General features: G+C 47.0%; 3 protein-coding genes, 1 long non-coding RNA gene and 1 pseudogene across 4 annotated transcripts; 3 read left to right on the top strand and 2 right to left on the bottom strand.

Annotated features, from left to right (window-relative positions):
- The first annotated feature begins 346 nt into the window (after nt 1–346).
- On the top strand, nt 347–2,085 carry LOC127777062 (tyrosine-sulfated glycopeptide receptor 1-like; annotated as a pseudogene).
- Nucleotides 2,086–3,154: 1,069 nt separating this feature from the next.
- On the top strand, nt 3,155–6,739 carry LOC127775778 (tyrosine-sulfated glycopeptide receptor 1-like). Its single transcript, XM_052302073.1, has one exon. It carries the CDS (start codon nt 3,373–3,375, stop codon nt 6,601–6,603), a length of 3,231 nt encoding a protein of 1,076 aa, XP_052158033.1. The 5' UTR covers nt 3,155–3,372; the 3' UTR covers nt 6,604–6,739.
- Nucleotides 6,740–8,569: 1,830 nt separating this feature from the next.
- LOC127777829 (uncharacterized) lies at nt 8,570–9,508 on the bottom strand. Its single transcript, XR_008018373.1, has 2 exons — nt 9,109–9,508; nt 8,570–8,917 (listed from the first exon to the last, which is right to left on the bottom strand). It is a non-coding gene; the product is annotated as an uncharacterized LOC127777829 (long non-coding RNA).
- Nucleotides 9,509–14,011: 4,503 nt separating this feature from the next.
- Nucleotides 14,012–15,791, top strand: LOC127775378 (putative F-box/FBD/LRR-repeat protein At5g44950). The gene is made up of 2 exons (XM_052301601.1): nt 14,012–15,093; nt 15,764–15,791. Exons 1-2 carry the CDS (start codon nt 14,012–14,014, stop codon nt 15,789–15,791), a joined length of 1,110 nt encoding a protein of 369 aa, XP_052157561.1.
- A 2,179-nt stretch (nt 15,792–17,970) lies between these two features.
- LOC127777145 (tyrosine-sulfated glycopeptide receptor 1-like) lies at nt 17,971–21,515 on the bottom strand. The gene has a single exon (XM_052303683.1). It carries the CDS (start codon nt 21,376–21,378, stop codon nt 18,187–18,189), a length of 3,192 nt encoding a protein of 1,063 aa, XP_052159643.1. The 5' UTR covers nt 21,379–21,515; the 3' UTR covers nt 17,971–18,186.
- Nucleotides 21,516–24,874: the final 3,359 nt, after the last annotated feature.

Raw genomic sequence — 24,874 nt, 5'->3', positions numbered from 1 at the left:
GGTCCAAGCTGCGGACTTCAGTATGGCAAATCACACATCTAATCAGAGATATGCTACTATATATAACAGGGAAATGCTAACTGGTGGTTCTACGTGACTGTACTTGCCCAGGAATTTCACTCCATTATTTTTGCATCGTGTGGACATCATTCTCTGACTTTGTCTTAGACTTAGAGGTGAACATCATTCTTAGCTCTGACTTTCAGGTTGGATATCATGACATTCAGAGAATGAAACTTCAGATTCTGTTATTTGCACTATGTACAGCCTCCCTATGATTTCATTTCTCGTGTTTCCGGTCCAGATTCAGAAACAAATCCCCCATGCCTTTTGGGAGCTTCGTGTTATGCTGTTGCTGCTGCTCACCTTTGCCTCTCCCACCAGTTCCTTCATATAGCAGGAGCAGAGCTCCCTCGACTTCGTTGCGCAGCTCTCACCTGAACACAACGGCAGCCTCAACATGTCGTGGGCATTAGGTACTGACTGCTGTTCATGGGAAGGGATCAACTGCAGAGGTGAAAACACAGTCAGAGATATCTCGCTGCCTTCCAAAGGCCTTGCAGGGAGCATCTCTCCATCCCTTAGCAATCTCGCCAAGTTGTTGCACCTCAACCTCTCCCACAATTCTCTCTCCGGTGGTCTACCAATGGATTCGTTGTTGTTCAGCAGCATCGCTGTCCTTGATGTCAGCTTCAACCACCTAGATGGTCCACTTCAAGAGCTGCAGTCATCAAATCCTAGCCTTTCCCTTCCACTACAGGTAATGAATATCTCCAGCAATTTTTTTCACAGGACAATTTCCATCAGCAGTATGGAAATGATGAAAAACCTGGTTGCTCTGAATGCAAGTAACAACAGCTTTACAGGACAGATACCAGCATCTATCTGCATCAGCACCCCATCATTTGCAGTGCTTGATCTTTGGTCATTTGGTGCAACCAATTCAGATGCAGAATTTCCCCAAAAGTACGCAATTGTTCCATGTTGAGAGTGCTCAAGGATGGACACACAACGTTACTGGAGCTATCCCTAATGAGCTCTTCAGTTATACATCATTGGAGCACCTCTCTTTTCCTTTACAAGGAGTTCTTGATAGTTATCACATAGTCAAACTTGGTAATCTGACATTCTGACTGTCCTTGATCTTGGATCAACTGGGATCAGTGGCAAGATCCCAAACTCTATAGGCCAGTTGAATAAAAAGAACTCTATAGGCCAGTTGAGAAGATTGGAGGAGCTCCACTTAGACAACAATAACATGGTAGGTGAGCTGCCATCAGCACTAGGTAACCGCACAAATCTCAGATTCATTACCCTCAGAGGCAATCGATTTACTGGAGATCTTGGCAAAGTCCACTCCACAATGTTGGATCTCAAAATTCCCAATTTTTCCATGAATAACTTCACTGTTACAATTCATGAAAGCATCTACTCCTCCAGCAATCTCATTGCGTTATGGCTGGCTTTCAACCGCTTTCATGGGCATATCTCACAAAGAATAGGCGATCTAAACTATCCTAAAGTTCCTCTCCTTCCTTTCAATTACCAACAACTCTTTTACCAATATCACAAATACACTTCAGATGCTCAAAAACATGCAATAACCTCACCTATCTGCTAGCAGGAACCAATTTCAAGGGGGAAATCATTCCGCAGGATGAAACAATTCATGGTTTTGAGAACCTTCAGGTACTCACCTTGGATGGTTGCCCACCGGTTGGATAAATCCCTCTTTGGCTGTCAAAGATCACAAAGTTGGAGGTGCTAGATTTGTTAAGCAATCAACTCACTGGAGTACTGGACCAAATACCATCCTGGATTAATGATTTGTATCTCCTATTATATCAAACTACAGGCTTACAGGAGATATTCCATCTAGCATCTACGTTGATGAACATGCCGATGTTACTATCAGAAAAGAAACCTGCCACTTTGGACCTCAAACTCCTTGACTTGCCTGTATATCGGACACCACTATGTCAATATTGCCTGATCAGTACCAATTTCAGCTCGAACAAATCTGCAGCCTCACAGGCCTGCAAGGCTGCAAGTACTAGACTTGTCAAACGACCTCTCTCAACCTGATCCCCACTTATACTGCATCATTGTTCGCATCCCTGCTCACAACCACGTATTGTTACTGATTTAGCCGGTAACTTCAAATAGCATGACTTAAAATGTTTAGGACATAACGATTGATGATTCAATTATATGAATAAAACTACTCTATAGACAAACTCTGAGCAAATGCTACTGCATAAACGAAGTGCTACTATTCTTGGACATAGCTACCATATGCAATCTCTAGATTTGAACCCATTAGAAGCTAGAGCCAAAGTGCACAAAAATTCTAATTCGTTGAGCCCTCGGAGTTTTCCCCAATCCCCATAGTACAGCGAAAATAATAGGGTTACCTGAGTACTTATTTTTGCGAGGAAAATAGTCCTGAACAAGAGAGTAAACAGAGGATTAATTGAATGCGTACCTTCTGCCGTGATTCGCTTCGCACTGCAAGTTTTTGCAACCAGGAATCCCCGCCCGTACCCCGTTGCCCGCGTCGGCCGCTGCTCGCGCGGCCTCACGGAGAACTAGAGCCGCTTCGCCTCGCCGGTTCGCCGCCACAGCAGGGTAGCCAGGCTACACCCCCGGGTGCGGCTGGATTGCTCGGCGGGAGGGTGAAGCCCGTACGCTCGCCGCGCACCTCCGCCCCCAGCCGCCGCCGCCGCCGCCGCTCGCCCACGGGCTTGCCGTTGCGGCCATGGCGGCGAGAGGAACGACGACGACGTGCTACGCCTCCACGGCCTACGGGTTGTCTTGTGGACTTCAGGTATGGGTCCATGGGCCAGAAGGATAGTCCAGAATACAATATCTTCTGGATAACCGCTAAACAGTTGCGTGACGTCGACGAATTAACTGGAGCTTTCGTCAACGCCGTATCAATTCACGCTCATCAACCACGACATTAATGCTCTAGATAATGTGCAACTTTGGTCTTAGACAGCTCCTCCACGCCCAATCAGCCAGAAAAGCCCAGCTTCAGAAGTGAAGTCAAACTTGCCAACAAAAGCATATGGCGTATACGGAGTACATTTCTTAAAAATATTATAGTAAGTACAAACAGAAATTATATCCTGAAGAATCGGTTTAATCAAAATTTGATCCGAACCTGATCCCCGGAGCACGACGTGCACGGCGACGCACTACGCTGCAGTTGACTCGGATTAATATACTTCCCCTCCTCATTTCAGTTCAGTTCAGTTCAGCATTAGATAACTTATCGCCGGATTCAACGGCGAACTCTCCAATCAAATCGGCCGGGATGGAGTTTGACTTCCGCCACGCTCGATAGCTCGCCGTGGTGATCATGCCACGATGGAGACGAGTGGCCGAGTCGTCGTGGTCGTCTCTGGAGTTCTTGTGCTGCTTTTAGCCATCTCCATTTGCGGGCGCGCAGCTGCCTGCGCCGAGGCGGAGAGGGCGGCCTTGCTGTCCTTCCTCGCCGAGGCCTCGCCGCCGGCGGGGGATGCCATCGTCGCCGACTGGCGAGGGTCGCCGGACTGCTGCAGGTGGGATGGCGTGGGGTGCGGCGGCGCAGGCGACGGCGATGGCGCGGTCACGCGTCTGTCGCTGCCGGGACGCGGATTCAACGGGACGATCTCGCCGTCGATTGGCAACCTCACCGGGCTCACGCACCTCAACCTGTCCGGCAACAGCCTCGCCGGCCAGTTCCCAGAGGTGCTCTTCTCCCTGCCCAATGTCACCGTCGTCGACGTCAGCTACAACTGCCTCTCCGGCGAGCTACCTAGCGTGGCGACGGGCGCCGCTGACCGCGGCGGCCTCTCGCTGGAGGTGCTCGACGTGTCGAGCAACCTCTTGGCGGGGCAGTTCCCGTCCGCGATCTGGGAGCACACGCCTCGCCTCGTGTCGCTGAATGCCAGCAACAACAGCTTCCATGGCTCGATCCCCTCCTTGTGCGTGAGCTGCCCGGCTCTCGCCGTTCTTGACCTCTCCGTCAACGTGCTCAGCGGGGTCATCTCCTCCGGGTTCGGCAACTGCTCGCAGCTGCGCGTTCTCAGCGCCGGCCGCAACAACCTCACCGGCGAACTCCCCGGCGAGCTCTTCGACGTGAAGCCGCTCCAGCACCTGCAGCTCCCGGCGAACAAGATAGAAGGCCGGCTTGATCAGGATAGCCTCGCCAAGCTGACGAATCTGGTCACGCTTGATCTGAGCTATAATTTGTTCACCGGTGAATTGCCGGAGTCGATCAGCAAGATGCCGAAGCTGGAGGAGCTCCGGCTCGCCAATAACAACCTCACCGGAACGCTCCCGTCAGCGTTGAGCAACTGGACCAGCCTCCGGTTCATCGACCTCCGGTCGAACAGCTTCGTCGGGAACCTCACGGACGTTGACTTCTCCGGCCTCCCCAACCTCACCGTCTTCGACGTGGCGTCCAACAACTTCACCGGCACGATGCCACCGAGCATCTACTCCTGCACGGCGATGAAGGCGCTGCGCGTCAGCCGCAACGTCATGGGCGGGCAGGTCTCGCCGGAGATCGGCAACCTGAAACAGCTCGAATTCTTCTCGTTGACAATCAACTCCTTCGTCAACATCAGCGGCATGTTCTGGAACCTCAAGGGCTGCACGAGCCTCACCGCGCTGCTCGTGTCCTACAACTTCTACGGCGAGGCGCTGCCGGACGCCGGCTGGGTCGGCGACCACGTCAGGAGCGTCCGCGTGATTGTGATGCAGAACTGCGCGCTGACCGGCGCGATCCCGTCATGGCTGTCGAAGCTGCAGGACCTCAACATCTTGAATCTCTCCGGCAACCGGCTCACCGGCCCGATCCCGAGCTGGCTCGGCGCCATGCCGAAGCTGTACTACGTCGACCTCTCCGGGAACCAGCTGTCCGGGGTGATACCGCCGTCGCTGATGGAGATGCGGCTACTGACGTCGGAGCAGGCCATGGCGGAATTCAATCCAGGACATCTCATCCTGATGTTCTCTCTGAATCCGGACAACGGAGCGGCGAACCGGCAGGGCCGCGGTTACTACCAGCTGTCAGGCGTCGCCGCGACGCTCAATTTCGGCGAGAACGGCATCACCGGCACGATCTCGCCGGAGGTCGGGAAGCTGAAGACGCTGCAGGTGTTCGACGTCAGTTACAACAACCTCTCCGGCGGCATCCCGCCGGAGCTGACCGGCCTCGACAGATTGCAGGTGCTCGACTTGCGCTGGAACCGCCTGACAGGGACGATCCCTTCTGCGCTCAACAAGCTAAACTTCCTCGCCGTCTTCAACGTCGCACACAACGACCTCGAGGGGCCGATCCCCACGGGCGGCCAGTTCGACGCGTTCCCGCCGAAGAATTTCATGGGGAACCCGAAGCTTTGCGGCCGGGCGATCTCTGTGCCTTGTGGCAACATGATCGGCGCGACGAGAGACGATGATCCGGACAAGCACGTCGGGAAGAGGGTCCTCATCGCCATCGTTCTTGGTGTCTGCATTGGCCTCGTTGCTCTGGTCGTCTTCTTGGGATGCGTTGTGATCACCGTCAGAAAAGTGATGTCCAATGGAGCTGTCCGTGACGGCGGCAAAGGCGTGGAGGTGTCCCTGTTCGACTCCATGTCGGAGTTGTACGGCGATTGCTCCAAAGACACGATCCTGTTCATGTCGGAGGCCGCCGGTGAGGCGGCGAAGAGATTGACGTTCGTGGACATCTTGAAGGCGACCAACAACTTCAGCCAGGAGAGAATCATCGGGTCGGGCGGCTATGGCCTGGTGTTCCTGGCCGAGTTGGAGGATGGCGCTCGGCTCGCCGTGAAGAAGCTCAACGGCGACATGTGCCTGGTGGAACGGGAGTTCCAGGCGGAGGTGGAGGCGCTGTCCGCGACGCGCCACGAGAACCTCGTCCCGCTCCTGGGCTTCTGCATCCGCGGGCGCCTGCGGCTGCTGCTCTACCCGTACATGGCGAACGGCAGCCTCCACGACTGGCTGCACGAGCGGCGTGCCGGTGGCGCGGGCGCGGCGCCGCAGCTGCTGGACTGGCGCGCCAGGCTCAACGTCGCGCGCGGCGCCAGCCGCGGCGTGCTCTACATCCACGAGCAGTGCAAGCCCCAGATCGTGCACCGCGACATCAAGTCGAGCAACATCCTCCTCGACGAGGCCGGCGAGGCCCGCGTCGCCGACTTCGGTCTGGCGCGCCTCATCCTCCCCGACCGGACACACGTCACGACGGAGCTGGTCGGCACGCCGGGGTACATCCCGCCGGAGTACGGCCAGGCGTGGGTGGCGACGCGTCGCGGCGACGTGTACAGCTTTGGCGTCGTGCTGCTGGAGCTGCTCACGGGAAGACGCCCCGTCGAGGCGGCCTCGCCGCCGCACGGGCAGCAGCGGGAGCTCGTCCGGTGGGTGCTGCTGATGCGGTTGCAGGGGAGACAGGCCGAGGTGCTCGACACGCGGCTGAGCGGAGGCAACGAGGCGCAGATGCTGTACGTGCTCGACCTCGCATGCCTCTGCGTCGACTCGACGCCGTTCAGCCGACCGGCGATACAAGAAGTGGTTAGCTGGCTCGACAACGTCGACACCATCGGCAGATCATGACATTTGAGCCTCATTTGCTAACATCGATACTGTGTTCGAACTGAGCGTTCTGTGATGCGAAATTGGGAGTAATCTCATGTAAATTCAGTCATTAGCAGTAACCGGAGATGGAAACCAGGCACTGGAAAATCAAAAAGGAGCCTCCACGTTCGCTCTCATGCCTAAAAATTCTCACATTAATCGAAGAAAAAGAAAAAACAGAGTCTATATAGAAATACAATTTAGAAATAGCTGAAATTCGGAATTAGAAAATAAGAAATATTAGAAGAGGAGGCTAGAGTTTATATAGAAATACAATTTAGAAATAGTTGAAATTCGGAATTAAAAAATAAGGAATATTTGAAGAGGAGACTAGAGTCTATATAGAAATACAATTAGGAAATAACCGTTCGCTCTCATGGCCTAGAAATTCTCACATTAATCGAAGAAAAAGAAAAAACAGAGTCTATATAGAAATACAATTTAGAAATAGCTGAAATTCGGAATTAGAAAATAAGAAATATTAGAAGAGGAGACTAGAGTCCATATAGAAATACAATTTAGAAATAGTTGAAATTCGAAATTAAAAAATAAGGAATATTTGAAGAGGAGACTAGAGTCTATATAGAAATACAATTAGGAAATAACTGAAATTCGGAATTAAAAATAAGGAATATTAGAAGTAGAGAATAGAGTCCATATAGAAATACAATTAGGAAATAACTGAAATTCGAAATTAAAAATAAGGAATATTAGAAGTAGAGCATAGAGTCGTAGAAATACAATTATGAAATAACTAAAATTCGTAATTAAAAATAAGGAATATTAGAAGTAGAGGATAGAGTCTATATAGAAATACAATTAAGAAAACAAAATAGAAATTTGGAATTAAAAAATAAGGAATATTAGAAGTAGAGTATAGAGTCCATATAGGAATTTAAAACTAACTAAAATTTGGAATAAACATAATAAAATTAAAAGTAGAGTTTAGAGTCCGTATAAAAATACAATTTATAAATAACTAAAATTAGAAATTAAGAAAAACGTGGGATGAAGAGTTTAAAGTCAATATAGGAATACGATTTAGAAGTAACTAAAATTCAAAATTTAAAATTAAAGAATATTGAAAGATGAGTTTAGAGTCCACATAGAAATACAATTAGAAATAATAAAAATTCAGAAATAAATATAAATAATATTGAAAGAAGAGCATAGAGTCTATATAAAAATACAGTTTACAAAAAATTCGGAATTAAAAAATAGAAATATTAAAAGACGAGTCTAGAGTCCATATAGGAATATATATAATTTACAAATAACTAAAATTTGATATTAAAAATAATTAATAATTAACACGTATATAAAATACAATATAAATATTACACATTAGTAGTTTTGTAAAGTTATTGCAAAATTTAAAATTATATTGTCATTTTAATATATTTGAATAATATAATGAGAAAACATATATGCTATTATTTGAGAGAAAATATAATGATGCTAGCCGCGCAATCTGCGCGGGCCATCATGCTAGTTATGGTGTATAAGTATAGAGATGCGCGTGAATGGGGAGGATTTAGTAAAATGTACATTTGTACGTTCTGATTCGGATTGTGAATAGTGGAAGAATTCCATAATTTCAGTCTTTCAGAGCCTAAAACCTCTGACAAACGACGCAGAAGGTCCATCGGTTTCAGACTTTCAAGGCTTTCAGCCCGTGAAGCACGAAGCCCTTTTTGTCCAGGCCCATGTTCAAAATGAGTTTCTCTGTTCTTTTAAGGCCTGTTTTGGATATCATGGGCCTATTTTGTGCATTGCAGCTTGCAGACATACTACTGTACTTCGTAATACCGAGTATTCTACTACGATTCTTGTAATTCTTTGCAGTGGAGCTTTTGTTGGTCTGAACTTGAAGCATTACATGATAGTAGCACCTGCATCTTCTTTGTACATATATGTTTAGCGTTGCATGTTGGGTATTTGGATGTGCACAACTAGGGAAAAAGAACATCTGACTTCCTCCATGTACCACCAACTTATATTACAGATGCTAACTCAACAAAATAAATAAGTACAAGTACTAGTAGAAGTGTAGAACATGAAAGGGAAATGGCCTGCCATAAACCAGCCAGCTAACTATTACAGTACAGTATTACTCCCAAACTAACTAATTAACTTACACTAGAAAATACCTATAGAAAAAGGAAATTGAAAAAAAAAACTAGGACTACAAAACTGAAAAGCTACCAGTACACAGGTTCAACCTCCCCAAGCTCTGCTTCTCGTAGGCAATCACCCATATAGATGCTTAGGTTTGTTCACTTGAAGCCGTACACTGCAATAAGAATTGAAGAGAATGCACAAATCAGTTGATGTTGCATAAAATTGAGGCGCCCATTTCAAACAGAACCAGATGAATTTCATAAGAAATAGTCCAGTTTCTAAGCGAAGCCTACAAGTAAAAAACTGTGACAAAAATTTTGGCACTGACGACGATGAAAAACTGTATATCAGCAGTGTGTATACCTCATCTGTTCTGGATGGGATTCCAGCCGGATCTGGGAACACGTCGACGGCCGAAGCTCGCCGCCGTCGCAGGCTGCTTGAAGGGCTTATTCGCACCATCAACTCTCATTTGCTGCTGCTGCTGACCGGCCCTATGCTGGCTCGACGTCGCCGCCGGCGACACCAGCAGCCGCCGCGGCTGCCACCTTCTTCCTTCACTCTCAGCTAAAGACGACGACGTCAAACACAGCAACAACACGAGCAGCAGCAGCAACGCTGCCCGGTGAGAAACAGAAGCAACCCTGCAAGAACCCATGAATTTTCTGAAGCTGCTGCTGCTGCTGCAATATTCTTGTGCGAGTTGTGCTTGGGGCAGTGTGGAGATGAGGGTATGTAGTGGGGGGAGGTGTGGATTGGAGCAAGGATCGAGGAGAGATGGTGGGAGTTAACGTGGGCTTTGGGGTGGTTTTATTTCGGATTCTGATACTCTAATCCATCTCTATGACCAGTAGCAACTAGCAAGCGCCGCTCCTAAGCGGGTCGGATCTTTGATCTCGGCGGCAATTCAGATCATTCAAACCCAACTCATGAATGGTTCCAAATTTCAAATTTATTTTTTTATATATATATATATATCAAATTTCAAATTCAGTAATACATTTTTTTGGCCGGATGAGGGGTTACAGGTTTACAAGACTGCAGATTTCAACAATAACATGTCGAAGCGCCGAAAGGCACGCTACCTGAAGTGGTTCAGAGCGAAAAATGCTTGACCTGCTACAGTAATACATGTAACTCGCTATATTCCGAATGACCAAATGATGCAACAAAATTTTAATGGATTCGGGTGTCACTAGATCTGAACCCGTAATCTACAAGTAACCAAGATATTAGTAGTCACTAATCTGAGCATCCTGTAGTTGGAATTCATGTGCTAGTAATTAAATTTTTCTGGTTCCCAGTGGGGGAAGTCAGGCATCATGTGCTGCAGCTTTGACTGTACTGAAAAACTTTTGGTATTGGCCTAAGACTAGGGCTGGTTGTGCTGTTTGATCGTCAAGGACTAAATCGGCTAGTTTTTAACTGCTAATCCACTTATTTTTGCCGGGATCACGTGATGGGGGCACGTGATTCTGAAGATACTGTTGCTGCTAGCTGTTTTACTTTTAACTGTCGAAGTTTCTGTTTCTTCTCCATATAGATGGAGTAAAATATTAACCAGGAAGGAATAACTGCTAGATGTTTCAGAATGTTGTGACAGTTTCAGTTTTCACCTGACGGTAGTACTTCTGCAATGCAGGTAAGAATGTTTTCCCTTCTTTGTCAGTGGTGAAAATGTGTACCCTACTCCTTGTGCTACTGAATAATACTGCTTGCCGTTTGCAGACCTGCAGCTCAAACTGTATCCCCAGTTCGTCCAAATACACAGACATGATCTGAAATTCTGAAGCAGAGTACTGTAAAGATAGTAGGCCTAAGCAGTGACTGTTCTCAAGTTCAGAAAAATCACCTGAAGTTCAGTGGACTTGATCAGGGGAGGAGTAACAATTTTTGAACAACAATAAAGGACACTTCAGAACAGTAATAAATCACTAATAATATACTTTGGCCACTGGATTTGCTATGCCCGAAGCAACGTGTCCCTGGTTGTGCCATCTGAATAAACAAGCAAGGAGATCGTCAGATACTCTCAGATCGACATGGAGATTGGAGAGGATACTCCAGCCACGTCAACGAACCACAAGCAAAAAGAGGAGTGGCTTTTAAAGCAGGGATTAACTGCAGCAAAATGCATATTCGATGTGCTGCAAGTTGCAGTTGCAGACAGTTAAAAATTTGGCATGTCTGAACATTGACGATCAGAGAGATGCAGGCACAGAGAGAGTCAGTGCTGCAGTGCGTGGTTTTGCATTGGGATCGGTGTCTGTCTCTGCAGTTTTTGCAGAGACGAAGTGGATCCTAGGAAGGTAAGAAGGACGGTGCTCTTGATGGATGCGCAATTGGGATTTAATTTACTTCCAAGGTTATTACTAGTAAATTCTTGATCTGAAGTTCTGAACAATTGGCAACGAAATGAAGATGGTTTTCTCTGCAGGGTCAGCACACAGCAGCAACATCCTCTGGATGATTCCACCTCTGTTGTAACGACCAACCACTGCAAAATTTACAGTTTTTCTCCAGCTTTACATTCTGCAGTAATATACTACTACTCTACCAGAAACTGTAACGCGGTTACAGAAGTGAGACGATAAGGCTACGAGAGGAGGATATGTCTGCATCTGCAAGCAAGATTAGGTTGCTGCACTGTGAAAGAGCCAAAAAGCGTTCACTGGTGTGGTATTCGATGGGCGCGTGCGTGACGCGAGACGAAGGCGCCGTGCGCGTTAAAAATACGCGAATCGTGCGGAGCTGGACATCGGCCATGGCCGGAGAACGTGAAGCTTTTTGCTCTCGCCGATCGGTACGGCAGCGTGCCGTCGCCACGTGCATTGGCCTCCTCATCGCTTTGCCTTTGGCTTTTGCCCGCGATGAATGAATCTACGATTTCAAGAACGATTTATAGTATGAAAATCTCTAAAAAAAAATTGGAGGGCAATATCTGTTGAATTAAAAATCCATTTTAAATTATGGAAAACAAAATCAATTAGGCTGGCATGATAGAATGGAAATATCTAACAATTAAAAAATCAAACAAAAATGAATTTGAACAATATTTGGTGAATTTAAATAAAAAACTGAATTTCTCGGGGAAAGATATCCTACAGAGGAGATGAAATACCCTAAATTTCAGAAATTTTAGTTCCATATGTCACCTTAAGTTCCATATATTTCAGAATATTTGAAACTATGGAAATGTCAAATTTTAACCATATTTGAATAAGTTTTGTTGTTTCTTTAATATATAAAAAAGAAAGAAATTTTCATGTGACATAGTTGGCGTCCTGAAGCTTAAGCATTGCACGGCGGGTGTGACGATGCGACGAGGGCCAGGGCAGATCAGATTGCAGCCCCGGACCCCGGTACTATGGGAATGGAAGGCTGGCTGCAGCAGCCTTGTGCCTATGGCACCGTTCGTGTTGGCTGTGGCGCAGCTACAGTCCAGACGTCCGAACAGGCCTAAAGGTGTTTTTCTTTTTTGAATAATATTTTTTTAACGACCAACATTAGACGGTGCGATGATTCATTGAATAGAGTAGAAAAAAATTCCAGCGCTAACACCTTAAAAGAAAATCTATCACCACGCACTGGCAACACCTAAAAAAACATAGGAGAAGGCTAGCACCGGACTGGCTGCGGCTAATCGTGATCGGCCGCTTCTATACTAACGAAAAAGCTGCAGCTGAACGGCCCAAAAACAAACCCTAACAATCGAGTATCGTACTCAACTCTATCCACGCGTTTGGTATTGGAGGGGAGAGGATGAGAGAGAATAATGGAACCCCCCACATGGCCCGCCAACATGGCCAACTTGCATTAGCTAGGGCTCTGATGCAAGAGGACAAACATTTAGAGAGAGCACACACAAGTTGTCTGAAAGAAATTTGGCAAGTGGGCCTTTAAACATCTGTAGGGAGAAAATCGATGATGAGCATCGATGTTGCCGTCCATCAAGGTCCTGAAGATAACCAGGACAGGGTTTTCACCTAGCAGCCCTACCAGAGGAAGAAGAACAACTCGACAGAGCCCCCAAGAGGGAAAATGACGCCAAAAGCGTCGTTGTTGTCAACCCAGCAATGTCGAGCTAGGTTTTACACCTATCGCCTGCCCCTTGTCAATTCATACATGTCGGCCGGGCTAGCCTCTTTGCCGTTGCCCGCACCGACCTCTCGTGCAACCACCCGCTCGCCGCACGGGCCTCCCATGGTCATGTCGCCACTGACCGCGCCAGCTGCGCCTCCTCGCGTCGTGCTAGCCTACCACCACTGGCCACGCTAAGCTAGCCTTCCGCCGGGAGCATTCACAAGCACTACCACAATTGCGCCGTCCTGTCACCGGTGGCCAAAGAGGAAGAAGGATTTGTCACTTGCCACCGCATCCAGTCGGCGCCACAGTGCCCTCACCTTCCAGGCACCCATGATGACCTCAACACTCCCATCAGCAGCAAGCATGCAGGGAATGGGGAAAGGACGCCTTCTGCTCCCAGCCGGCACCGCCAGCTTCCTCCCATCCCCGCTGCCGCCTCCACCACCTTCCTACCAACGTCGTTGACCGGACATAGCCCGCTTACCTGGTCGGCTTCGCAACCTCCTCTCTGCATGGTCATGCCCACAATTGAAGCAGCGCCGCCGCGCCCTTCCTACCTCACCCCGCCATCTCCATGCAGCTACACCCACTGCCTCGTTGCCATTATCAGCTCGGGTGCACGTAGGGGAGCCGGTCGTCCGCACTGAGGAGGCTAGATACGGATAGGAGGAGGTTGGATTTGGCGTGGACGCTAGATTCGGCAGCGCCGCTGGCAGCCAGCCTCTTGAGGCACCGACTCCAGCCCATCACCATCATGGCTATCGCAGCCCTGATAGTTGTCATCCCGAATCTAGTCAGGGTCATGGGCTCCAACCCCGTGACCTCAGGGAAAAGGAGGGTCCCTCCATCGTTGCCCTTGTGGCCGCACAGTTTCCAACGGCCCGCTCGGGTGGCGGCCAGGGGGGGTGGCGGCGGGGGTTGTTGGCCAATGATCTAAGTAATATGTCTTCCAATAAATTTTGTACAAGATGAATTGAGCTTCGTACGTACCACATCCCCGTATGGTACACGTCTTCACAGTACCGATCGAAGTCCAAAAGGGAGACCGACTATCCGTCCATGTCCGCACAGATGTTGTGTGCATATATACAAGTGCTGTGCCGTGTTTAAAGCCTGTATAATATTCGTGGCGAGCAGTGAAATTAACCGGGGCGATCGATTAGATCGACGATCGACGACGATGGCGAGGAAAGGCAAGGACCTAATCAGCCAGCTGCCCGACGACATCCTGGTGCACATCCTGTCGATGGTCCGCTACAAGGAAGCGGTGCGAACCACCGTGGTGTCGCGGCGGTGGAAGCACCTCCACACCAAGCTCCCCGCCGTGTCGTTCACCATGTCGGTGCTCGGGCTCCAGGGCTCCCCCTTGTCCACGCAGAGCAAGCAGCGCGTCGAGAGCATGGCGCGCACGCTTCGCCGGCGCTGCGCGGGGCCAGACCACGACACCGTGCAGCGGCTCCGTCTGTCCTACCGCAAGGACGTGCCCATGGAGTGCCGGTACGCCGACGAGTTCATCGCGCTCGCCGCCGCGTCGTCGTTGGTGCTGTTCCTCAACTGCCCAAAGAACCTACGTAACAACGACGCCGGGCCGTGGTCCTTGCATCTGCCGGCCGCCACCGCCTGCTTGTCAATGGAATCGTGCTGGTACTCGGTGAGGCCGCCTCACGTCCATGGCCCCGGCGCCAGCGCACTCAAGTCGCTCACCTTCAAAGACAGCTTCATGGTGCTCCACCCAGGCTATCTCCAGGACACCGCCTTCCCGTCGCTGGAGGAGCTCCACATCTCCGGCTGCACCCTCTCCGGCAGCATCGAGATCACGTCGGCCACCATGCCGCGCCTCAAGCACCTCCGCATCGTCGATGTCAGCATCATCTCGCTCGGCACGGAGGCCGCAATCACCGTCCTCGCCGATGAGCTGGCCACGCTGCGCGTGTCCTGCCACGACGGCGGCAAGCCCGACCCGCCGTCCAGTCACGAGATGCTCTGCGTGGAGACGCCCTTCCGCGCCAGCTTCACCGAGTACTCGTGCTTCCGCCTGCGCGCGCCCAAGCTGCGGGTGTTCGAATGGCGCTGCTGCTACGCCAAGGAGGTGCGCGTCGACGCCGTCGGCCGCCTCTCCGACGTCGTGATCGAGCTGTTCGCCGGCAGGCTGCCTCGGTGCTACAACGAGGCCAAGAGGTTCCTGCAAATGGAGGATTGCGACAAGTTGATGAAGCACATCCTGCAAGGGATCATGCCTGGCCGCTGGAAGTACGTCCAAAGGTACATACTGATAATTAATCTCATAAATATAATCCTTCTTGCTTGTGTTTTTTTATATATCATGCATGCTACACGTCACATATTCACGTAATCTTAATATTAAATTCTTAATACATGCTTGATAGAGAAAAGTTCAACCATAAATACATAAATACGTGAATTCAAAATTATATTATAGTGTGTGTATATCCAGTGGCGAAGCCAGGATTTAGGTATAGGGGGTGCTGGCCAGGAGACGTAAGAACTCACCAGCTCCTCGGTAGATAATATAGTGTGGATCTTAGAGTATAAAATTGAACTTATTTTAGAATGGAGGATGTATGTCCGAATGTATGTTAATATAGCATGAAAAGAACCATTTTTAAAGTCACTAAATAGCACCAACTTTACTCAATACAGAATGACACACGACATCATTTCTATTCATCCTTTTTAATTTTGGAGACTTGCAACCACATCGCTTAGTTACGTTAATTAACTCAGGTAATCACGTAAAGCTAAAACCTATTGGACAGCTAGGTAGGTATAGGCTCAACTTGCAACAAATTAATGAGCTAATTTTATGGATTAGATGGCTAATTACCCGGGGTGGGGTTTGCAGCGCATGGGGATGGGGGTGCCAGGCCCACCCCGGCACCCCCGGTGGCTTCGCCACTGTGTATATCAATAGGCTATCTAGCGACAGCCAATTACGCTAAGCGGCGGTTGGTTTGGTGCTAGTTTTTTTTTTCTCGGGCATGTGGATAGGCAACTTCAGTGCGTGGTGGGATTGGTGGTATTTTTGTTTTTCTTTTCCTAGCTGTAACCTCCCAAGGTTATATATCTTTTTAATCTTTTTATGCTATATTCAATTAAACTTCGCACTTTTTAAGGGCTGATTAGTTAAAAAAAAAAGAAGCAATCTAGCGAACTTTTTGACCGCTCACCTATTAGAGCATCTCCAAATACCTATTTAGCCAGCATGCCAACCAAATAGTGTCAATTTTGTTTTCCTCTCCAACAGTCTCTTTAATTTACACTATCCAATCTAGTAATGGGTCCCATATGTCGGCCTCTAAATACTTCTTCCTCCCTCCAATCTTCTCCTCCCACTGTCGGTTGTCCACGAGTAGTACAACGTTATTCTCTCCCTGTCCCCGCTTTCTGTGCCCAAACTACGGGTGCAGCCGACTGTCCCACCGTGGCCCAAGCCGCTGCCACAACCGCTGCAGCCTACCATATAGGAGGGCGAGAAACGAGGTGAGATGGGAGGGGGGAGCAGGATGACAGGGAGGAGGAGGAGGAGGTGGGGTTATGGCGCCCTGTGATGGATATGTTGACGACGATGGTAGCGTCAGCGGGGCCAGGTGGCGACTGCACTACTGCATCGGATGGAAAGACGATGGCGGTGACTGCTCGAGGTGATGGGATTCACAGAGGCGTTGCTACTCGCAGGCGGGCATGACGGCAACAATGATATTGCCGCCATGTTATTCGACAATGATGGAGGCCTCCTCCTTCACTGGCAATAACATCTCCACTCAATTCCGGCAATGGGGATGGGGGATGATGTTGGAAATGGTGATGGCGAAGCTGGGATGAGGCGGCACAGGAGGGCGGGAGGAGACTCTAGCTTGCCATCCTCCCGCCTCATTGTCCTGCGTTCGTGTCGACAACCAGGGTGATGATGGGACCTTCTTTCTCGAGCTGGGCCGGGGAAGGTGGTGGCAACTCTGATAGGCTTGGATCCGGAGTGATGAAGGACCTTGGCATCGGTGTTGCGAGGCGGTGGTGGTGAGGTATCTACTTGGGAGGCGTTGTCGCTGGCCCTACTTGGGACAGTATTGCTTGATGTTGGTGTTTGGCCAGCCCTCATGGATATTTGGTCAGCGAGAGGCTTAGCCATTCAAATGGAGATCAGTTTGTTATAGTTCATTTTCTTACTATGTTTGCCATTTTTTTTTGCATGGAGAGGGATGACCAACCCGTTAGAGTTGCTCTTAGACCTCCGTGTATTAAATCCGTGCATACGTAAATTTTCCACGCATTGATTAAACGTTTTTGTTGTCCTTTTTGCAGGAATTTCATAGAATGTGATGAATTGCGCCTGCGCTGCGAGATAACCGAATATGACATGTGATCGGTGATCTTAATCAGCGATCTCTTATATGCTTGTAGAATCGAGGTTAAATCAGTTGCATGCATGTAATTAGCACCATCTTGATTACAAGAGAAAATGACACCGTTGTCCCCTACCGTACCTCCATGCAAAAATAAAGTATAAAAAAAAGAGTAATCCATCCTTGTGCCGCACGCCATGACTAGCACCGTTAAGCAAGCGTTAACTTGAGAGTTGAGACATATTTGCCCCTAAGCACGAAGCCTGCGCAAATCAAGATGGGCCGGGGATTCGAGACGGGCCGGAGCGACGTCTCGGTTAGATTTCCAGACGCCAAAAGGCCGGATTTCCAAAAAAGGAAGTCCAGAATTCCGGCCCATTCGCCGCCGCGGCAACTCCAAATGGGCCGGCTGGCCGGTGTCCCCTTCCTTCCCATCGGAGCCGCCGCCGCGCCGCCGTCTCCTCCGCTCGCCGCAGATTCGAGCGAAGGCCTCCACCGGCGGCGGGAGCAAGCCGCATCTGAGGGTCAGTATAGCAATCGCTTGACACCTACGCGCGCATTTGATTTCTGCTACTAGTATACTTTTCCAGCAATTGTTCCTTCGTTTCCGGCTGCCCTAATATATGTGTGGGATGATTGGCTTTCATATCTTGCAAGTTTTTATTCAGAGAAATCTGAAATCTGCTCTGCGTATGTTCAACATTATGTAGTGTTGACGTTGAACAACTTTTCTGAAGAGCTCAAGAAAAGAAATGTAGATGAATTGAACCAGGGATCCTAAGTTCAATGCTAAGTTTTTTAGATGAGAAATATTTCCACAAAAAAGAGGGAAACTAAATACAGAAGCTCATAACTGCGAGCCATTCCTTTACACAGATGTACAATCAAACTGTAATATTTGTTAGCAAATCTTCTTTCTACTGAAGTTACACACCTAGTCTGTAATACAAAATCATCTCTGCATCTCCAGGTCTATGGATCTGTTCTCCTTTAACTACATCTGCACCTGCAGGTCTGCATCAACATTGTCCAGGCAGGAGACCACTTCTTGGATGGTTGGCCTCTTGCAAGGATTATGGCTGATACACTTGCAAGCCACATCAAGCACCTTCAGCATTTGCTCTTCATGGCCTCTTCCTCTCAGTGCTGGATCCAACACCTCAGTATCCTTTCCATGAGATCTCATCTCCCGGGTCCATTGGACAAGTTCCTTCGACTTGGACAAGACCTGGACTGGCCTCTTCCCTGTGAGCAGCTCAAGCAGCACCACTCCAAAACTGTATATATCGCCTCTTAGTGTAGCCACCCATGCCTGGCTGTACTCAGGTGGAATATATCCCAGAGTGCCAATTAATTCAGTTGTAACATGTGTGTCATAGGGAAGGATCAATCTGGCAAGGCCAAAATCCGCAACACAAGCTCTGAATTCTCTGTCGAGAAGGATATTGCTGGATTTGATGTCACGGTGAACAATGTGAGGCTTGCAGATATTATGGATATATGAAAGGCCCCGGCTTGCTCCTTGTGCAATCTTGAGCCTTGTTGGCCAGTCGAGAAGTGGCCTGCCATTGTCTCTGTTGTGAAGCCAGTCATCTAGACTGCCGTTCTCCATGTAAGAATATATGAGGAGCCTTGAGTTTCCTTGGATGCAGTAACCCCATAGTGGCACAAGATTGTCATGTTGTGCCATAGAGAGTGCTTCTACCTCTGCGGTAAATTCTCTCTCCATCAGACACATTTCACCGTTGAGCTTCTTGATTGCAAGCTTGGATCCATTGGGTAGCTCAGCCTTGTAGACTAGACCATTACCTCCACATCCGATAATGTTCTGCTGGTCAAAGTTATTAGTGGCCTTCAAGATATCCTTGAATTTGAGATTATTTGATCCTCCCTTGCCTTGAGGTACCATCACCAAAATGGTTCCTTTTATCATGTCGTGCAAGTGCTCTGAAACAGAACTCAATGAAGCTGCTTCTATGTCCCCATTGTTGCTGCTCTTGTTTTGGTGGACAGAGCTTGTTCTTCTGATGGATATAAGAAAACGTCCCAGCAAGAAAAGGATGGCAATCCCTCCAAAGAACACACCTAATGCAAGTGCAATAATGGCCTTCTTGTTGCGCCGTTTCATGGAGGATGCATGTGTTGGTACTGAATCACACAGGTTGCTGAGCATAGGGCCACATAGCTTTGGATTCCCACTATAGCTAGAATTGAGAAATGTATCAAACTGTCTTCCAGTTGGAACTGGCCCTTCTAGTTCATTGTTAGAAACATTGAATTTAGAAAGGAAGTGCAGATCAGTCAGTGCGGCCGGTAGTTCACCTGTGAGCTGATTGCTTGATAAATCTAGCAATTGCAGGTTTGTGAGGTTGCATATCTGCTGTGGTATTTCTCCAGATAACCTGTTAAAGCTGACATTGAAGCCATCAAGCATTTTCAACAAACCAATCTCAGGGGGAATCACTCCTGTGAAACTATTGTTACCTAGATTCAATGCGTTAGGAAAAGCATTGAGCAAGCGGTATTGACGTGATGGTGTCCAATAAACAGGCAATTCAAGAAAATTTGGGTCCAACTGGGCAGCATTCTTCCCTGATTGTAGCATCGGCAAGTTCATCAACGCAACTGGGATATCCCCTGTAAGACTGTTGTTTGTTATGTCTAAATAGAAAAGAACAGGCATATCTCTAATCCAAAATGGTATTTCTCCGATGAGCATATTGTTTGATAAATCCAACACTTCCAGTTTTTTGAGCTTTGATATCCAAGGAGGGATTTGCCCCATTGCTCCACAAGAGTCTATGGTCAGTACCCGAAGATTCTCAAAACCATCAACTGTTTCATCTTGCGGTATGGTTTCACCCTTGAAATTGGTTCCAATAAGCAGTGACGTAAGGTTCTTGCAGCTCCTGAGTATCTGAAGTGCATTTGTGATATTTGTGAAATGGTTATCACTTATTGAAAAGAAGGACAGGGACTTGAGAGTACCCATTCTTGGTGACAACTGGCCATGAAACTTGTTGAAAGCCAGCCGCAACGCAATTAGATTGCTGCATGAGAATATGCTTTCTGGAACTGTACCAGTGAAGTTATTAATTGAGAAATCTGCGATTCTCAAATTCAACCAGGTAAAATTGACTTTGCTAAGATCTCCCACAAATTTATTGTTTCTGAGGCTGAGATATCTCAGATTTGTGCAGTTACCTAGGGCTGATGGCAGCTCACCAGACATGTTGTTGTTGTCCAACCGGAGCTCCTCCAATGTGCTTAGTTGGCCAATAGAATCTGGGATGTTGCCACTGAGCCCAGTCGATCCGAGATCAAGGACTGTCAGCTTGACGAGTTTTACTATGTGGGAACCATCAAGAACTCCTTGTAAATCATTATTAGGAAGAGATAGGTGCTCCAATGAGGTAGCACTGAAGAGTTCTTCAGGGAGAGCTCCACTAAAGTTGTTGTATCCAGCCTTGAACTCTCTCAGCTTGGAGCAATTTCCGAGCCCTGAGGAAATACTGCCACTGAATTGGTTGTAACAAAGGTCAAGGATAGCAAATGATGGGGAGTTGATGCATATAGAAGGTGGTATCTGTCCTGTAAAGCTGTTGTTGCTTACATTAAGAGCGACAATATTCTTCATCACTTCCCATTGTTTCGATGAGAACTGCCCTGTAAATGAATTGCTCGAGATATTCAGTACCTGGAGAGGAGAACCACCACTAGGGGACTCCAACTCTGGCAGAGAACCATCCAGGCGGTTGAAGCTGACGTCAAGAACGATGATACTTCTGGAGAACAACAATTCCATTGGTAGGTAGCCATTGAGTAAGTTGTGAGACAGGTTGAGGTGCAACAGCCCAGTAAGATTGCCGAGAGATGGCGAGATGCGCCCTTGGAGGCCCTTGGAAGCCAACGAGACATCTGTGACCGTGCCATCGCTGCTGCAGTTGATGCCTTCCCATTTGCAGCAGTCTATGCCCTTCACCCATGACGTGCTGAGGCTGCCGTTGTGGCCTGGCAAGAGACCCTCTAGAAAGCCGATGAGGGAGCTCTCCTCTTGCTCTGTGCAGGAGCTGGTCGGAGAGGCAAACGAGAGCAGGAGGATAACAAGAAGCCGAAAGAAAGCCACAGATAACTTGGTGGTGGTGGTGGTGGTGCTGCTGCTGCATGGCAAATTGGGCAGCTGCATGGTTCTCTCATGAAACTCGCCTGCTGCAAGAATGTTTGATTTGGATTCTGATTGGCTAAAGAACCAAATGGTTTTTTCAACAATAGCCTGCTATGGTGGGAAGGAAGAAGCTGCTTTCTGTTTCTGTATTGTTGGTCTTTCCTCCTTGTGCTCCTTTGAAGAAGATGACCAAAGGTTAGATGCTATAGACACATCCAGATCGGGTTTTTTACACGTTTGCCACTACCGTACTGTCAATAAGAGGGAAAAAAACAAATATTTTTGTACCCCAGTTCACATGTTTGACGTCTTGCTTAGGCAGCTAAAATTCTACGCAAAAGTCCAACTTTCCTGTGCAAAACGGTAGTTGTTATCCTTGTCCAGGTCGTCATCAAACTTTGGAAGTTGCTACTGAATACTGCATCCTGCTCTTATAATTTATAGTGGCCATATATTTTTATGCATATCTTCTGTGATAACCTATGCTCTCATCAACTTCATGTCAGAGAGATTTGTTTTCCTTTGCTGAAACTTCAGAAGTCAGAACGGAGCGCTTGATAGTCAACAAGCTCTGTCCAATGGAAGTGCTAGTTTTTGAAGAATTCTAAGAAACAGCTCAATTTTCTCATTGCAAATGTCTCCTCACAATTTGAACTTTTTTTTAGGATCTCTTTCATTGAACAGGGAAAAGGCGTCGACCATGCGCGAAAGGAACATCTGCTCAAAGATTCGAGCGTTTCTACAAGGCACTTCTTCTGCTAGTGGCAGGTACTTGGAATGCACTTACTCTATCTTCACATCAATTATGACTTAAAACAATCATTAGCGTCGTATTCGAGTTGTGTATGTTCTTGATTGGTAGCAAGTGGAGCTTCAAGATAATGGTGAAATTAGGAGAAGGGAGAGGTGGGTGGGTACCCTCCCTTCTTGGCCCGAGGCGTTTACTTCCGGAGCTCAGTGTATGGGTGATGTATACGTCTGCAGAAGCTTTTTTTTCTGTTATGTTTTCCTTGACCCTACGGCGTATGAGCATGACACATGTATGGATCCTGACAAAAACATAATGAAAAAAAAATCAATTCTGGACTAGCTAGGTAACGTGGGAAATGGAGTAGCTAGATACTAGTCTGATAATCTGACATGTTTAAGATTTTGAGCTACAGAGATAAAGAGTACTGAATTCCATGTGCATGGAGTTAGACCATCAGAAGAATTATTCAGGCAATCAATCATAATGGATCAGTCGGAATTCTCGGGTCAACATGATGTGCAAATTAATGCCATAGCATTAGTTAAACGCAAGATTTAATTGAACAGAATCAGTAATGTATTGTATTCTTCACTAGAATGGATTTTTAGAATTTTGTTTCTTTAGGTAGGTAGCACCAGCAGCTGCTGCTACTACTACCCTTTATTGTTGCGTGTATTCATACTGATATTGTTCTTTTGCAATGTATTAGTTGCAAGAACCAGTAGCGTATGTGTGGAAGAGATCGATCACGGATACCTCGTGCAATCGTCGATCTGTCTGTCCAACAAGGGAGGAAAAGTCAATCCTGTCCAAATCAAACCATTCAATTCAGACCTCGATGAATTAGATCTGATTGATGCTATCAGTGTCATGAAATTTATAGCATGCCGTTTGTATTAGTGTCCGTAATAACACACAGGGTTTCCCTTATGGTTTGGAAGGGGTTGTCACCTTCGTAGTAAGCCCGATTATCGCGGTAACCATGGTAAACCCCCAAAAAAATATTTTTGCTATATATTTACCGATAAATTCTTCTAAAAATTTGACAGATGATTACAATACAATCGTAGTGTAGTTACGTTGTAACTTATATGTAATTACGCTGTAACTAATATAACTTGTATGTAACTTTCAAAAATCTCCCCGTAACATGTTATTTCGGTAAAATGAAGGCTGTGGGAACAAATCCTCTCACATATGTGTGTTTATTTCGGTAAAATGAAGGTCGTGGGAATAAATCCTCTCACATACGTGTGTGCTGTGATTTTTTTTTCTTCCTCACCAGAACAAATCTTGTAATAAATCTTATGATTCAAAATTACGTGAAACTTATATACAAATTACAGTGTAATTTTTAGGAGAAAATTTATCGACAAATGTATAGGTGATAAAAAAAAGATAAAAAAGCCCGGTTATCGTGGGGGCGACGAGCAATTTTACAGCTGCTCGAAGACCACACACGGCAACATCAACTAGGTTCAGTCATAGACTTAGTTTTCACCAGCTTAGCACGTATTCCACACAACCTGTTGCCTTCACAACACAACAATTGCACACAAAAAAAATTATGGCCACTTTTTTTTAAAACAAAAACGGATGGCAGGAGCTCTCTCCATTTAATATAGCATACAATTGTTGGTGACGAGTGCAGATAGGAGGCGTCCAAATGTTGACGTGTTTGGTTCTTGTCTTCTGGCTATAAAGGCATCCTCTCTTTTTTTAAAAAAAAAAAGAAAATTAAGTGACATTTCACTCTCGCATTGCCACTATATTTAGATAGAAATGTGGCTGTGACGAGTTGACACATGATCACTACGACTTCAACCGGTGGTTGCGACGTGAATTGTTTTGGCATCGTTGTGCTCTATCCATGGCCGTCCTTGTCTTGATGGACGGCCACGGCCGAAGCACATGTGAGTGATCCATATCCTCTCTTTTTTGAGAGAAAAAAGAAAGAAAGAAAGAGAGAGATTAGAAGATGATCCATATCTTGCAAGCACCTAGCTTTGCCGGGCAAATGCTTTGCGGCACAAAATTAATTGTGAACTGGAGTAATGAGCTAGCGCTTGTCTTTTTCAAATGCTGGTGCTCGCCGCATTTGAAGTTCATGTTCATGTATGTACCTGTCGATCTAGGACTTGATCTTATATAGAGAATATTGTAGAGGAGAATGTGCAATATTTGGACACAGGATGCATATTTAAGCTTCATCCGAAAGGATAATAGTGCTACACGTCCTGTAAATTTTTATTACTATCAGAAAATATGTTACAAGGTGTTGCTTACTATTTGGGATGAATATTTTTGTCTTCAGCACCTTATTCACATGGACTGTACCTCACTTTGTACCAAAATATTTTTTAGAGAAAGAAGATAAATACATGGAAATTATATATTCTAGTTTGTTTTTTGTTAGGTAGCACTATGACTCTCAAGAGAAGATCCTGTTCTCACTCGAACAACCCTCTACTGTTCCTATTACGGAAATCCTCCATTAGTCAATTAATTTCAGTTCCTTTCCTGCATGAGTTAAAATGTTTCACGGACCTATATTATGCTGAAAATAATTAAAAAAGTTATGTTTTTTTTCTGCTAGTTGCTTTATTTAATTTCCACGTCCAAATCTCCTTGCAAAGTCAGAAATATACGTGCTTAATTGGTCTTGTGTTCCTTGTACAACATTGTCAACATCTTTGGTGAGGTGAACGAGTTGGTTTTTCTAGCTGGTACTACTTGGCATTAGGTGGGGGTTGTTTTGACAGTTTT

The sequence above is a fragment of the Oryza glaberrima genome, chromosome 6 (assembly GCF_000147395.1).
Source record: "Oryza glaberrima chromosome 6, OglaRS2, whole genome shotgun sequence".
NCBI classification, from domain to species: Eukaryota; Viridiplantae; Streptophyta; class Magnoliopsida; order Poales; family Poaceae; genus Oryza; species Oryza glaberrima.
The sequence above is the reverse complement of the archived record's forward strand: the minus strand, read 5'-3'. Positions and strand labels throughout refer to the sequence as shown.